This window comes from Sinocyclocheilus anshuiensis, unplaced genomic scaffold (genome assembly GCF_001515605.1).
Source record: "Sinocyclocheilus anshuiensis isolate Anshui unplaced genomic scaffold, SAMN03320099.WGS_v1.1 scaffold874, whole genome shotgun sequence".
In the NCBI taxonomy this organism is placed as follows: Eukaryota; Metazoa; Chordata; class Actinopteri; order Cypriniformes; family Cyprinidae; genus Sinocyclocheilus; species Sinocyclocheilus anshuiensis.
Genome location: NW_015538065.1, coordinates 781,283 through 797,583, shown reverse-complemented (window position 1 = coordinate 797,583; position 16,301 = coordinate 781,283). Strand labels below are relative to the sequence as shown.

The window sequence follows — 16,301 nt, the reverse complement described above, 5'->3', positions numbered from 1 at the left end:
GAAATGTAGCCAGGACACACTGTTCACCCTGAACTTCTATCTAACCTGCAATCCATCTCATTTATCATGAAGCTTATTTAAAGACTTCAGCTTTTAGTTTGTCTGCTGGTTTTCAAGCTAGCAATATGCATGCATATTGCATGCACAAACTAAACTTTTGGCAAATATACACATTTAAAATGTATTTTAAAAATCCTTAGTTTTCCAAACTTAAATAAAAAAAATATAATTTAAAAAAAGAGCATGACCTATTAATTGTTTCAATAGGGAATGAACACAGGAAAGAATGGGTTTTATGTTTAACAGCACTTTTAGTTGTTCTGTCAACTACATTTACAGCCATGCATTTTCTTCTTTGCACAGTAAGAGTGTGGTTATTGATATCTGAGTCAACAGGGAGGGATTTTCTGCCAGTGTTTGGAGGGAGCAGAGGTACAGTTGAACCTGCCCTCGCACACAGGACACACTTATTAGGATATTCCATCCCTTGAGCCTCCAGTGACAGCTGACTTTGAGTGGAGGATAAGTTTGCATTCCGGCTCTGATTAAAATAATTAATAGAGGCTTCAACACAGTTGACTGGACATAAATCCAAATGAGGGAACTGGATTGTACAATTACAGAGCTTATACAATGATTTGTTATATTTGACAATCAGCAAGATGAGCTCATCCCTCCATAAGGCCTATCAAACATAAAAGCTTTTTTTTTTTCAAACAAAGTAATTAAAATTTTAATTCCTCTTCCTTTTCATTCAAATTCAAATCGCAATTCTACATCCTGTTTGCTAATGCTCTATCAATTTTAATTTGATTAAATTCGAATTTACAAGACATTCTAAATTCAGTTCTGAATGGTTAACAATCCTTGAATATAATCCCAGACCATAAATATTGGACGATACAAAGGACAGGTGACGTGATCTCGAGGCCTTGCAAGGAAATGCTAATCAGTGGGATAGTTTAATTAAATAGTTAAAATTACTCAGATGACAGTAATCTTGTTAAACCATCTATTAAAATGAAAATTTGCAAGAGATTGAGCCAACACAGCAGTCAGCTATGAGAGCAAGAGAGACAAAAAATGGAGAGCGGAATGGGGGAATAGGATATAGAAGGAAGGAATGTATCTTTAAATTACCCTTTGCTACCAAGCAGGGAGAGAGGGAAATACCATACCCCTCTCTCTCCCTCTCTCTCTCTCTCTCTCTCCCCTCACTACAGACATCCGGCATGTGACACTTTGGCCCAGCTACACCAGCTGACCGATCCGGGTGGCAGAAGCCGTGTGACTTGAAATCCCAGGACACCCTTTGCAATCCCAGCCTGATCTTTAATAGCTGTCAGCGAAGACATCTAGGTTGGAGAAGTTCTTTGTTTTGAGACTTTCCTTTTTTATATAGGAGTATTTGCAACATATGAAGCTGTGTCATTTTTGTCAACAAGGCAATGCCAGCTTGAATTTATCAAATAATTTGCTGAAGAAAGAACATTTTCTACAATGGACGTCAAATGAAGATTCTCTACCTACATAGCACTGGATATTGTCATTATTTTGGGACTTTTTTTTTTTAGTGCCTTTTTGTGACCAGTTACTCTCAGCGCTTATTTATTGCCCCTTCACCAAATCATTTTATGTAGCAACCCATAAACAATACCCTGTTTGCACCTCCAGGTACGGATCAGCAACCAAACAATTATCGTAACACTATACACAACAACCAGCATCCCATTATGTGTTGATTTCTAGACATTTTTCATCCTTCTAAAAGTTTTTTTGTGAATCTGAGACTCTGTATTCCTGTGCGTCGGTTTATTTGTGGATTTTAAGGTCTCTTTGGGGCCCAGAGCAGGTGTCAGTGCTACAGGAGCACATTTGCCCTCCATTAAGCTTTTTAGGGGCGGAAGCATGATAAAGAGCAATAAGAAACTAAATTCCCAAGATGGCTCAACAAATGCTATCACAAGTAACAATGTCAACAAACAGGCCAACAGCCTGGCTCTCTTCTCTCAACCGAATACCCCAAATAGGTAAGTGGAGATGTGTTTTAAAACCAACCTATTAAACTGATTTTAAATCAGTTGTGATTTCTTCCTGGGTATAGGAGCTGATCCAGATTCAGCGCTTAAGTGTTACTTGTGTCTGAAAATGTGTGGCTTGAAACATTGGCTCTGAAACAAAGACAATTAAGAAATTTCATTTGTGTTTAAGCTGTTTAATTCACTAACCTGTCTGGATGTGAGATTTGTTGCGTTTTGTGTCCTGCTCATGTGCCCGTTTTATGTTGAATCAATTGACTTTCCAGAAGATCAACTTTTCAAATGGATATCAGTGATTATTTACCTACACTGCAAAAAACATAGCTTCTAAACATCCTTAAAACAAGATAAATGTATTTACATTTTTATTGAGGCTTGTTTTCTTGATGTATCTCGAGTGTATTTTGTCTTCATTTTCACTTGCTTTCGTAAGTATAAAAAGTTCAAGTTTTTCCCAGTGCAATAGGACACAATTTACTAATGTTCAAGATACAGTCTATAAAAGCAAGTCTTAATGTTTTACGATGTTGCTCAGTTACATGTATTTTGTTTTAATGATTATTACATATTTTAACTGATAAACAAGGCAAAAATACTCATTAAAGAATATGATTTTCTGCTGTGTAGTTCTATCAAATGAATAAGCATTCATTTGAATATGATTTGCAAAGTCTTTAAAAAGATTTTTGGCAATGTCACATCAAATCAAATTTGCTGGTGAAGGCATCTATTATCATAGTCTAGTCATGTCTGGTTTAATTTCTTTCATGTGAGTCAGTATCCCCTGATAGCAATAGTCTAATTATATAATCCATGTTGTATTCATTTATAATGGCCCTTAGACCAACTAGGGACCAGCACCTGTTGTGTCTGCAGTTTACTATGCAAAGGAATGTCATAATCATGTATAAAATGCAGTCTTGAACCTTTTAACCCAACATGAGCTTTTGACAAGTCTGTAATATAATGCCAAAGTCAACATAGTAATTGTTTTAAGATATCTGAAGTACACTGTAGAAACTGTTACCTTTTTTTTTTTTTGCCATGAATGTGGTGACATATTTAAGAAACCCTCCCTCTGTTCTTGCGAGCTTCATAGCTTTACATTTGGGGACTAGATTTATTCTCTTGATCACATGACTAGAGGATACTGTTGCTTACTTCATGTCGCATTCCTCTTGTCACTCAGCCCAGATTAAACTGGTTCAGATAACATTACACCTACAGGATCTCCCACATTAAACTGAATGAAAGACACAGTCAAAACAAAACAAGGACCAACATTAATCTTCAAATAAATCTAGGTACTGTACATTTAATTCAAAGCAGTATTTGCTAGGACTACTTAAAAGTACCATGATTATGGACTGATTGTTGCGTTGGTATGTTCCCTTCCATGATCCCCAGCTGAACTGGTTGATGTAACCCACTAACTCTGTGGATGAAAGGATTTTGTTGTTCTCTCTCCAATTCACATCCTTTTCTCCTCCCTTATACTTTACGCTAACAATGGATCTTCCTCTGCTGTCTGGAGCAGTGACCATAAGTGCATTGCTCTAACACAAACTAACTCTGATACTCTGTAGTTTAACAAACCAACATGTTTTAAAAGATGAACAAATAAGGCTAACATTAAATGATCAAAAAAATCATTTTCAGTTTTGACTTCATTGTGTTTTTGACATTATCTGTTGTCCTGTCAAAAGAATATTCAGGATTCAATACAACTTCACTCTGTTGACAGCATTTGTGTTAAAAAGTTGATTACCACAAAAATCATTAATATTAAAATATTAAATGTATAAACATATCATATAAATATATAGAAAATTATTACATAACTAACTATAGAAATAGCAATTACACATATAATGAAGGGACAAGGTAATATAATAAATAGACATCCACAAGACAAGCATTGTCTTGTTTTTGACCACGAGACATTATAGTAAAAATAAATGATATAACTGCATGAACTATATGAAAAGGACTGTTTAAATGAGCATGACTCCATCCACAATCATATCATTAACGCATAACCAGATGTTCACTGCCTACAAAAGTTGTCTTACCTCAAAAATGATGACTTGGACAACTTCCTTCCTTTCATCCATCCATCCATCTTCTACTTGCTTTAGGGCCATGGGGAGGGGCTGGAGCCTACATTACAACATAAATAATAATGATTTTTACTTATTAAGTCATAATAAGTAATCATTATTAAGTGCTTAATAGTGCATAATAAGTGCTTAAACGTACAAGCTTCATATTTCCACTTTTAACATTTTTAGGGGCCTTGCCCTGTTTACTTTCATTGTAACTGCATTACTGTAGCATGTAACTGTAACTGTAACTGTAACTTACAATTAGAGAAAACAGCACAGTGGGAAAGCTTGTTGCTAATCTGTGACTTGTGCGTTTGACGTTGACATTTGCACATAATGGTTGTGAGGGACTGTGGCGAGACTGTCTGGAGAAGCCCACAATGTGTCCGCTGTGGTATTCTTGTAAATTCCATTACGCTAGGACTGATATTCCATTTGCATTCCAACACACTATGACAGCTCATCTTTCATTTGTAAATCATTTGTTTTCTTGTCACTGTCCTCATCATCATTGCAGAAATATCATTATTAACCTCAACATTGTTAATCGATCATATCATTCTCAGTGTCATGTGATCATCAAAATCTGAACTTTTATTATACTCATCTTGATAGTAAACTAATTCTGAATTTAAAGATAATCATGACACATTCACAAAGCATATGAGGCAAAGACAATGTCTTCCTGCTGTCTGTCTGGATTACACTACCACAACGTGCTGCTCGCTCCAAATAGACCCTTGAGCTGAAGGGCCAGTCATGTCAAGCAGCTGAATGCAAACTCAATAAAGCAGCTACACACAACGCATGATTGCACTCGGAAATTCAGCACACAGCAAAGGGTCATGACTTAAAAGATGGTGAGCTAAACCATGCTGAATGATGACCTTCATCAGTCACCTGCTAGCTGACTATCAGTTTAGTTTTGATGAAATGCAAGCGAAGGAATCTTCCAAAAACAATTACATGGACTGTTGTATTATAGAAGGTGACAATCTGCTGTGCTTCCCTGTCATCTGATTGAGTCCAGTGATTTGGCCTGGAACACGAAGCTATGGTGATGATCCCATGGCTTGACGAAAGTCTGAACACAGTCTGAAACAGATTTATGACCCTGGTCTGTTTGTTCTGGAAGTAGTCACAGCCACAGGCTCATGCCGTTGATTGAACGTTGACAAAATAAATACTGTACCAGGAGATTATGGTTTCTTTCCTCTCTCCTCTCCCTCTTACAATTGCTTTCCTCTGTATATACTTCGAAACGGCATATAAATGCCCAAACAATCATACTGTGAACTAAATGGCCAAATCTGTGGACCTCACACATACAGTAAACTTTTTGAACACCTCTGTAGTGTCCAAAAATAATGCAAGCCTTTAAAACTGGAGATTTATGAGGCAGAAAAGCCAACTAATTTATCATTATGTCATCCAAATTAGGTCTTTTCAATTTAAAGTGATTGCCATTTACAAGTGTGATGAATATTAATACCTATTTTAAAACCAATAAAATAGCAATTGAAAATAAAAAACAATTGTACACTACTAATCAAAAGTTTGGAACAATTAAGATATTTAATGTTGCTGGAAAAAGTCTTTAATGGTTACCCTGCATTTATTTGATCGCAAATACAGTAAAATTAATTTTGTACACTTTGTACAATTATATTTTACAATTTAAAAGAACTGTTTTCTAATAACAATTTTTGTTTCCTTGTGATGGCAAAACAGTTTTCAGCAGCCATTACTCCAGTCTTCAGTGTCACTTAATTATTCCAAACATTTGACCGGCTGTGTGTGTGGTAACTATTGGCTTAAAATTCTGGAAGGTACAAATTATTCAATTTATCAACATACGGAAAGGAAAATCAGCTGACATGAAGTCAAACTGAAGATAAATATGGGAAGGAAAGTCTGACCAGACTACTGTGAACACCTTGGCAAGATTCATTGGCAGAATTAGACGTGCTAATCGTAGTCTCACGGCACTAGTTGTTATCAGAAACTGAATACTAGAAAGTTTCATGTGGTTCCCTTTCACCTTTCACAGTGGACAGAGTGACATTACCTTGTAACAACCACCAACATGGAAAAAAGTTACATCTTATCAGATGATTTTTAAATACAGTATATACACCTATATGCTATATCCTGTAGGATCCACAATATGTCCACATGCTGGCATATGACCTTGGCTTTTAACCTTTTAATGCCATAAAGACCGCAGATGGGCAGTAGTGTATATCTATATCTGGGCCCATTAACAAGATTTATGGGTTCCTCCTTCAGAAAGGTTACATATGTTTTTGGATGTTTTATGGTCATGCATAATTTATAGTGATTGTGTGTGTGCATGTCAAGAGCTTGTGGCCCTAACAGTACCACAACTAGAATTACACGTCGTCTTATAGTACAGGCATAAAAAATGTTTGCAAAGCTTAAAAATGGTTATACAAGATGATTAACGAATGTAACATCTTTAGTAGTAAAGGGCTAGTGATAGTTCCATTAACTGGCCAGAAATTCTTGAACACTGTGTAAGGTAAATCAGAGAAGCTTTGCTGATTTAAAGGGTGTCAGGTCAACACAGCCAGTCCCAAACCTCAAGTGCAAATACAGGGTGTTCACAGCTTACCTACTGGACTATGCCTTGCTTACTACTTACACCAACTTTATATTACTTTGACTACAGTTAAAACTGATTAACCTATAAAATATTAAATATATTATATTAAAATCAAAAACAGGTCTTTTTTCTTGAGAGATTTTATACAAACCACCATAGCTCAAAAAAAAACTGTAGTTTTACCAAACACATGAACCTGGAACAAGCTTCGGAAGAAAGGGAGTTAGATGAGGACAGCCGAAATGAGGAGCAAGCTGTTTTCAGTTACAGCGGAAAAGATGGTGAACATATCTGGGGACACTGTTACCACAAAACGCCTTGCCAGCACAATTCTGAAATCACGGGTGTGGGAGAAGGTTAAAGGGGTTGTAGTTGCATGAGGGTGTGTAAGTGTTTATCCGTGTGTGTCTTTACTCTGAAATAGAAGGTGTCGAGGTGCTGAAAGAACTAATTTCGGATGGGGTGACGAGACCAAAGCCCACTTGAACTGAATACGGAAACATTAACCAGCACATTTGAGCTAACCAGCAGATATCCATAAGAAATCATGCTGTGAGAAGATGTTCTTTCATACTAACAACAACCAAACCAAACATTAACATTCATTTTTACATTTATATAACCATATATTTCTTTAAAGGAATAGTTCACCCAAAAATTAAAATTAGCTTACAACTTACTCATCCTCAGTTCATTCAAGATGTAGATTAGTTTGTTTCTTCATCTGAACAGATTTTTTTGCTCACCAATGAATCCTCTGCAGTGAATGGGTGCCGTGAGAATGAGAGTCCAAACAGCTGATAAAACATCACAACAATCCACAAGTAATCCAATACGAGTACTCTCTATTCAATACCGCTATCTCCAGTGAAAAAGTCTGAACCAGGAGAGAAATATGCACAGATCAAGCACAGTTTACAAGTGAAAACAGTTCTAAACAAATATGTTGATGAAAGAAAACAGGGGATGGACTTTTTCACTGGAGGAAGTGTTAATATGGACTTGTATTTTGGCCATACATGACGGTTTAAAGTTAAAGCGCCTTGCGATGGATTCGTTTCTTACAAACATGCAGCTTTTCACTTCACAAGACGTTAATTGATGGATTGGAGTCATGTGGATTACTTGTGGATTATTGTGGTGTTTTTATCAGCCGTTTGGACTCTCATTCTGACGGCACCCATTCATTCACTGCTGACGATCAAGTGATGCGATGCTAAATTTCTCCAAATCTGGTCCAATGAAGAAATGAACTCATCTACATCTTGGATGGCGTCAGGGTGAATTTTCTTGACTGAAGCAAATGATTCATGATTCAAAAATCCATGTTTCAAGATCTTTTTGCAAATCTTTGGGGAAACTATTCCTTTATGTAATATAACATTAATGTGCTACCAAAATCTGCTTTTCAAATTAAAATGTATAATGATAACCATCATAATAATACAGGCGGTACAATAGAAAGCCACTTGATCAATCAGAATTTGTTGCAAGTGGCCTGTCCATAAAACATGGCCAATAGTCACATATAGATGGTGCACAGTGTCACACACACAAAGACAAACAAAATGAAATGATGAACATAAATATTCTTAGACCTACAGCCATGCAGCTAATTGTTTTATTTAAATAATAAACTAATCTATTTTTAATATAATAAACAACAGAATGCACAATATATGATGTAAATTATTCTTTGATCTGACACAGTAAACCTAGACGTCTAAAATAAGACCCAGCGAGTTACATGCAAACTGAAAATACTTGTAGCCTGAGCTCCATCTGCCATGAGGACATCATGTTATTGTGACCTTTTAAGAACTGAAGGGCTCCTGGGAGAGTCTGTCCTGTAGTGCTGAGTGGTAGGTATTCCCCCAACCCCTGGAGGGCATTTATTCTTCTTATATTTAATTAGTTATCTGTTAACAGAACCCCTCACAGTCCATATCATCTGCCCTGCCAGACAAGGACAAATGGTGTCATGCCAGCTGCCCATAACATAGCTACAGTACGTGCAAAGTTGTGTGCCACAATAATGCTTGAAGGGGACGGGATGAAAAGGGTGAACAGTTTATCTAACTCTCATGCTCTTGCTTGAAGTGCAAATGGCACCTTTCATCATGTCTCATTTTTCTTTCTGTCGCTCATGTCTGAGTGTTTGCAATGCAGCCAGCTCTCTCTCTCTCTCTCTCTCTCTTTGTGCCCAAACTGTTATTGATTGAAATTGGCCCCTGGTGCTTGAATGATTTTGGTCTGTCACTATGCTGGACCTGGACATAAACCAGGGCCAGTGAGAAAGATACGGAAGAGAAAAGAGGGAGGAAGGAAAACTTAGATGAGTCTTAAGATTAGAAGCAAAGTAATATTCTCTTCTGTGTCTTTCACTGCAATTAACTGTTTAGTGCTGAGTCTCCCAATAACATTAGAAGCCCAAATAGATCGTAGAAAACATTGGTGTCAATCACTTCATCAATCCACTTATTATGTTTCTGGGAAGCAGAACACAGACTCGTTCTCCTAGTTAACTGATCTCAGGTTCTGCCCAGTAGATTAGCATGTGGTCAAGCACAGTAAATACTCAGGGTGTGAGTTTGGGATTGCCAAAAAAAAATGGCTTAATGAGCAAGCCATAACTGAGTAGCCTTACTACCCTACATTACTGTTGAAATCAAAAGTTTAAGGATGGTAAGATTTTTTAAATATTTTTGAAAGAAGTCTCTTATGCTCAGCATGGCAGCACTTATTTGATCAAAAATGCAGTAAAAACAGTAATGTTGTAAAATATTATTGCAATTTACATAACTGTAAATAAAATGCTTAAATACTTTTAATATATTTAGGGGCCAAGCACCGAAGGTGCGATGGCAACTATTGTATCCGTTGGCGTTCTTTTTCTTCTTCTTCTTCTTCCGCAATTGCGTCTATGGCAACCCATAGAACCGCTTGCGGGAAAGTTGTGAAATTTGGCACACTGATAGAGGACAGACTCAACATTAACCATAGCAAATTTGAAGTCTCTAACTCAAACTCTCTAGCGCCACCACTTGTTCAAAGTTTCACTCATGTTTATGCTAATAACTTTTGAACCGTAAGCCACAGAAGGAAAATTATTTTCCTCTGAATCCTTGGCTCATGCCGAGTCAAATGAACACAATTTAAAATCGTAAGGTTTAGTTTTTTCGCTATTTTCAATTGTTCTCACCAAAATTGGCTCAGATCATCTTCAGACCATGCTGGCAAAATGTTATGGAATTCAAGTTGATTAGTCAAACCATTCTTGAATAACGCACAAACGAATTCTACGAAAAGCAGCAAAAATGGATGTGAGGCTATATCTCCGCAACGGTTTAGCATATTGAGACCAAACTTGGTTTGTGTTATAACAAGCATGACCTGAGACTACCTGCAGTGTTTCGGCACTGGGCCACCTAGTCGTCAGGAGATATGAAAAATGCATATTTTTGCTTATAACTTCTGAATGGTTTTGCCAAAAATCACAAAACTGGTCTCTTTAGATTCGGTGCAGCATGCCAAGTCGAATGATACCCAATTTTTCCAGGTCAGCCATTTTGGGCATCGGCCATTTTGAATTTTATAGTAAAATGCTATATTTTACGAACGCATTGGCGTATCATTATGAAACTCAGTATGTGTCTTCGGCACCATGCCCTTGATGGTACTCAAAAAGTTTGGGGGCAGCACCACCTTGTGGTCAAAAGTTATAAAAAAAAATTACAAAAATGCTAATAACGTTTGAATAAATTGGGCTATTGCAATGAAACTGGTCTCTCTATATTCTTTGGGTCATGCTGAGAACAACGCTACCAATTATGCCAAAATTGGCCAAACTTCCTATCCGCCATTTTGATTCATGTTGAAAACCTACTTTTTTGAACTCCTCCTAGACCTTTGGTCCGATTTTCACCAAATTTGACTCGGATCATCTTCAGACCATACTGGCAAAAGTTATGGATTTCGTGTCGCTATACGAAACGGTTTTCGTTTAGGGCGTCAACGAATTTGCTGAAAAGATGCCAAACTCTATCTGAGGCTGTATCTCTGCGAAACTTTGACATATTGACACCAAACTTTGTATGTGCCATTGTCAACTCACACAGAACACACCACATCGATTTGATAACAGCGCCACCTATTGGTCAAACGTGATAAGCCAATAAATCATATTACTAGAGGTTGTATTTATGATTTTTAAGCCGTTTTGACTAAAATCATCCTAAAATGGCTTCAATTACTAATTTCTGCAGTTGGCCTGATGCTTGCTTCTTTAGTGCTTGGCCCCGTAATTGCTGCTTGCAGCTATATTTTAAAATGTATTCCTATGATGGCACATGATCCTTCAGAAATCATTTTAATATGCCAATTTTGCGCTTAAAATAAGAAGTAACAAGAAGTAACATTTCTTAATATTGTCAATATTCAAAACAGTTGTTCTGATTAATGTTTTTTTTTTTTTTGTGGAAACCGTGATACATTTTTTTGAATGTAAATTTATCTAGATTTCTGTAACAATGTACAAGTATTTACTGTCACTTTTGATCAGTTTATTGTGTCCTTGGCTTGTCGAATAATAATTTTAAAAATCTTACTGACCTCAAACTTTTGAATAGTAGTCTATACAGTATATCAGCAAGGAAAATGTGACGTATGAAAAACAGGTTCACACTCTCACAAAATGACAGCATGCTACTCTGGACTACTTAAAGGAGCCTCATCTGAAATGATGGCCAAAGAGGGATCAGGGTGTTTCTTTACAGAACTGAAAAATACAAAATAAAATGCACCTGATTGGATAAGCAGTCATGTTCCATTGAAGCTAATGGCTTTCTATTAAAGAACTATAAAATAAGATTTAGTCTATTGCTCAAGTAAGACATTATGAGCTTGTATATTTTAACATTAAACATTAAAAAAGCATCTAAAATAAACTGAGCTGGAAATATTTGCAGACAGGAAAAGGAAACATTGTTTATTCATATTTATTTATATCTAAATGTTTATCAATGGTCAAAATAATGTTAGATTATGTCATCAGGGTTAAATAAAGTTGCTTGCCAGTCTTGATGCTAAGCCAGAACACTTGGCATAAATTTCACCTAAGCAGAATAACAGCTTTCTTATTACTCTTTCGGTCATGAAATCACCAGCTTCCCAAACCATACTCTTTCTAAAGGTAAGAACTAGATGAGTTTGTTAAAGCTGAAAATCAACAATGTAGTCATTGCAATGTTTCTAGCAAATTATTATGGTAATGCATCAGTGATATCATAAATGTCCTCAAATAGTCTAATTAACAATAATAAAAAAATACACTTAAGAATAAAAATAGAAATCTAATTACTTTTTTTTTTGTGGAAACCGTGATACATTTTTTTGAATGTAAATTTATCTAGATTTCTGTAACAATGTACAAGTATTTACTGTCACTTTTGATCAGTTTATTGTGTCCTTGGCTTGTCGAATAATAATTTTAAAAATCTTACTGACCTCAAACTTTTGAATAGTAGTCTATACAGTATATCAGCAAGGAAAATGTGACGTATGAAAAACAGGTTCACACTCTCACAAAATGACAGCATGCTACTCTGGACTACTTAAAGGAGCCTCATCTGAAATGATGGCCAAAGAGGGATCAGGGTGTTTCTTTACAGAACTGAAAAATACAAAATAAAATGCACCTGATTGGATAAGCAGTCATGTTCCATTGAAGCTAATGGCTTTCTATTAAAGAACTATAAAATAAGATTTAGTCTATTGCTCAAGTAAGACATTATGAGCTTGTATATTTTAACATTAAACATTAAAAAAGCATCTAAAATAAACTGAGCTGGAAATATTTGCAGACAGGAAAAGGAAACATTGTTTATTCATATTTATTTATATCTAAATGTTTATCAATGGTCAAAATAATGTTAGATTATGTCATCAGGGTTAAATAAAGTTGCTTGCCAGTCTTGATGCTAAGCCAGAACACTTGGCATAAATTTCACCTAAGCAGAATAACAGCTTTCTTATTACTCTTTCGGTCATGAAATCACCAGCTTCCCAAACCATACTCTTTCTAAAGGTAAGAACTAGATGAGTTTGTTAAAGCTGAAAATCAACAATGTAGTCATTGCAATGTTTCTAGCAAATTATTATGGTAATGCATCAGTGATATCATAAATGTCCTCAAATAGTCTAATTAACAATAATAAAAAAATACACTTAAGAATAAAAATAGAAATCTAATTACTTTTTCTTTTAAAAACTGCGATGAGACAGTCGATGTGTAAAAGAAGGAGGTTTAGCTGCAGAAATTTGAGAGACATTAGTTTGCCAACATCTCCGACCTTGTGCGGAGGATTAGATGTCAAGAACATCAACATACAGCAATTCTGAACTTCTGCATATCTGATTATGACTGGCTTTTCTTAAAGGGAGCTTGTATTTAAATAATTTGTGCATGTAAAAATATTACTCAGACATTAGTCAACGTATTTAGTATTTAAAAGTAAAGCATTTTTTAAACAGACAGATTAAGTGACAGTGGGTTGGTTTCATTCAATCAAATAGCCTAAGCTACTTGGTTTCATTCACGTTCACAAAAGTGTTTATAAGGAGCCAGAAGTATGATTTTACAATGGAAATGAAATAGTTCTCTAGCAAAGTACAAATTCCTCAAAACTAAGCCTAAATATAGCAATCAAGTACAATTATTAAAGTGCTTTATTTTGAAATATACCTTCACTGAAGTATGTGGGAAGTGAAATGTTTGTAGACCCACATTTAGACGTTATGTTTTAACCACTAGTCTGTGCTTGGCTGAAAGAGAGTCAGACTAGTCTAAAAAAAAAAGACAACACTGCCATCTCCTGGATATCCTTAAAGGAAAACGACCCCCTCTCTGCTGTTCACAAGAAATGTCGAAAAACCTGTCTTTTATTAACTACTGGGCAAAAAGTGCACCCGTCTCGCGAAATAATTAGTCTACTGAATAATACGTTAATAGTTGAACAATAAGTTAAAGATTGGAAGTGTTCCGTGCTTTTTTACAGGCTATGGTTCCGTGTCGCAAGAGGTCGGGTTTGATTGGTTTTCCTGACTCGTAGCTCAACTCTTCGATCATTTGATCGCGTCTGAGACGCAAGCCGAACGTCCCCAGAAAGCGGAGCGTTGTCCTCGTCGGATTTCCACAGTAAGATTTTGCATATTAAAGTACGAGGTATGTTATTGTAGTGCATCTCACCTGTGTTGGGAACCCTTCTAGTGTAAATGTGATTTATTTGTGGAATAAAATGATTTTTCCTCTATAAAATGGCGACGTCGACTGATCGGGGTAAATGATACACTGAGGGCGAAGGCCAGAGGGTCTACACTGAGGGCCAGAGGCCTGCATAATATCGGGTTGATTTCATGACCAGATCACTCTTACTGCGTGTTTCATGCAATTAAACATTGCTTTTTACTGCGTATGCGGCACACTGGCCACAAAAACATCTCCCCATCCAGACTGTAACGCTTCCATTAAAATGGTCGACGCTCGAAATAGCGATGGAAGCGTTATAGATAATTGTTTGGGTTTAAAGCCTCACCATCGATTGGTCAGCTGTTCAGTCTCATGATAAATATCTGTTTTAGCAGTTGCAAATTGCATGTTATATGCCCTCCATTTGCAGTAACGTTAACGTTACATGTGTTCTAATTTTGGATGTTTGGGTTATAATATCATCTTGTGTTTCTGTATCGTTCTTCATAATGAAGAACCATACATAAAATGTAAATACATAAAATGTAAATGTAAATAATGACCGGAAGAGTATCTCCGTTTAATGTCCAGTGGTTGGCATTTAATACAGGTTTAGGCCTGTTATCAGAAATGGCTGCTGAGTGAGGCGGTCTGTTGATGTTCAGTGGACATTTTGTGTTCAGTCGCTGGATGGCGGTCTGTCTGAGCCAGTTTCGTTTTGCAGAAAGAAAGAAAGAAAGAAAGAAAGTGCAATCTAAAACCCAGTGGTTGAGGGTTTCAGATAGATGGTTAATGATGCAATTTTGCATACGTTCTATTCATTTCTGATATGTAGACTGCTGCGTTTTTATTTTGTACATGCATGTTTTGAATTAATCAGTTATATCAAAGGAATCAAAATTGAACTCATTTACTTAAAGGTGCAGTAGGAGATCTTGGAAAATGCTAACTTTAGCCTGATAGCACTGAAAGCGAACATCCCACCCTCCCTGCAATCGCCGTCCAAAGCCACGCCCCCTGAACGCATTTACGCTCACAGACCAGAATACCAGAGACAACATTACTACAATAGGCTACATCAGCGGTTCCCAATTCCAGCCCGTGTTCCGAAGTGAAGTAAACTTCAACGGATTTCCCCCGCTGAGGGAGTAGGGAGCAATGAACACTGTGTAGGGATCATATCGATCGGAACACAGTTCATGCACGTAGCTCACTTCTAACGAGCTGGCGCGAGGACTGGATTAACCGCTGGGCTACATCATGTGCCATTCACCGGTGAGAAAGCTTTAAAAGTACTACAATGCCACTATCGGGATGTGAAGAGACTTTCAACCAGCATAACAAAAAATGTTTCTGAAGACAATCACCTATTGCACCTTTAATGCACAATATTGGTTTTGATGTTTCATGAGCAAAAATGGTTTTATAATATTTCAACTAAATGTAGTAGATTATTCTCAAATGCATACATGGGTGAATCATTCGCAATAGGATCAATAACTTGCATTTAGAAAAAAATATCAGAAATTTAATTTTATTGCAGATTACAATGCCAATTAACTAAGGTTATGGCAGTGATGGCAAATAAAGACAGATCTGAAAAGGAATTGTTCCCAGGTAGGCCTGTCGCAATAATCAATATATCGACTTATCGCGCAATATATGTACATGACCTCAATAATTTTTGGTGACTCAATATATCGCTCATTATATTTACTTAACAATTAATGTCACCATGTTTAGTACATTCCACTTGCGCCTGTGTCTTTTGCAGCTTCTTGTACATAACGTGGTGTAGTCATGAGGTGCTAGTTCAAATTTAAAAAATGCTTCTGCAAACCAAGTTTCATCTGCAGATATGGTCTTGTTTAGGGATCTGTGCCTTTGTGCATACGGACATCTGACTGCTAAGTAGGGATCGTGTTTTTCAGCAATAGTGTGCACCCTTAATTTACAGAGAAAAGGTCAGGAAAAATCTGTAGATGGAAAAATCTTTGTGCTTTTTTCTTTTTTTTCTACTTGCTACTTTGCACTTTTTGTTAAATGTTTATTTACTATTTATTCACGTTTTTTTAAGGTATCTAATATTTTGATACTTTCCATTATCTAAATATTCTTAAAAATTAAAAGTTCGTTGTCATTTGGAAGTGTGTAGGCCTTCTTGCATTATTATGCTGTTACATCATGATTATATATTCAGTGGCATAAAATGGTCTTTAAAATGACAATAATATCGCTTATCGCAATTATTTCTGGGGAAATATATCGCACAACAAAAAGTTGTT

General features: G+C 36.3%; 1 protein-coding gene and 1 long non-coding RNA gene across 4 annotated transcripts in view; one reads left to right on the top strand and one right to left on the bottom strand.

The window, feature by feature from the left end:
- Nucleotides 1–1,893: 1,893 nt before the first annotated feature.
- The window catches only part of znf638 (zinc finger protein 638), a 29,567-nt gene continuing 15,159 nt past the window's right edge, over nt 1,894–16,301 (top strand). For 2 of the 3 annotated variants that reach the window (XM_016479588.1, XM_016479587.1), the window contains exon 1: nt 1,894–2,030. In XM_016479588.1, the coding sequence (XP_016335074.1) occupies nt 1,909–2,030 (122 nt within the window). In that variant the 5' untranslated portion in view covers nt 1,894–1,908. Of the gene's footprint in view, nt 2,031–13,912; nt 13,966–16,301 lie in introns of those variants that run through there. The other variant, XM_016479589.1, reaches the window with a different exon arrangement.
- Nucleotides 3,405–13,575, bottom strand: LOC107683529 (uncharacterized). The gene is made up of 3 exons (XR_001633727.1): nt 13,513–13,575; nt 4,112–4,199; nt 3,405–3,474 (listed from the first exon to the last, which is right to left on the bottom strand). It is a non-coding gene; the product is annotated as an uncharacterized LOC107683529 (long non-coding RNA).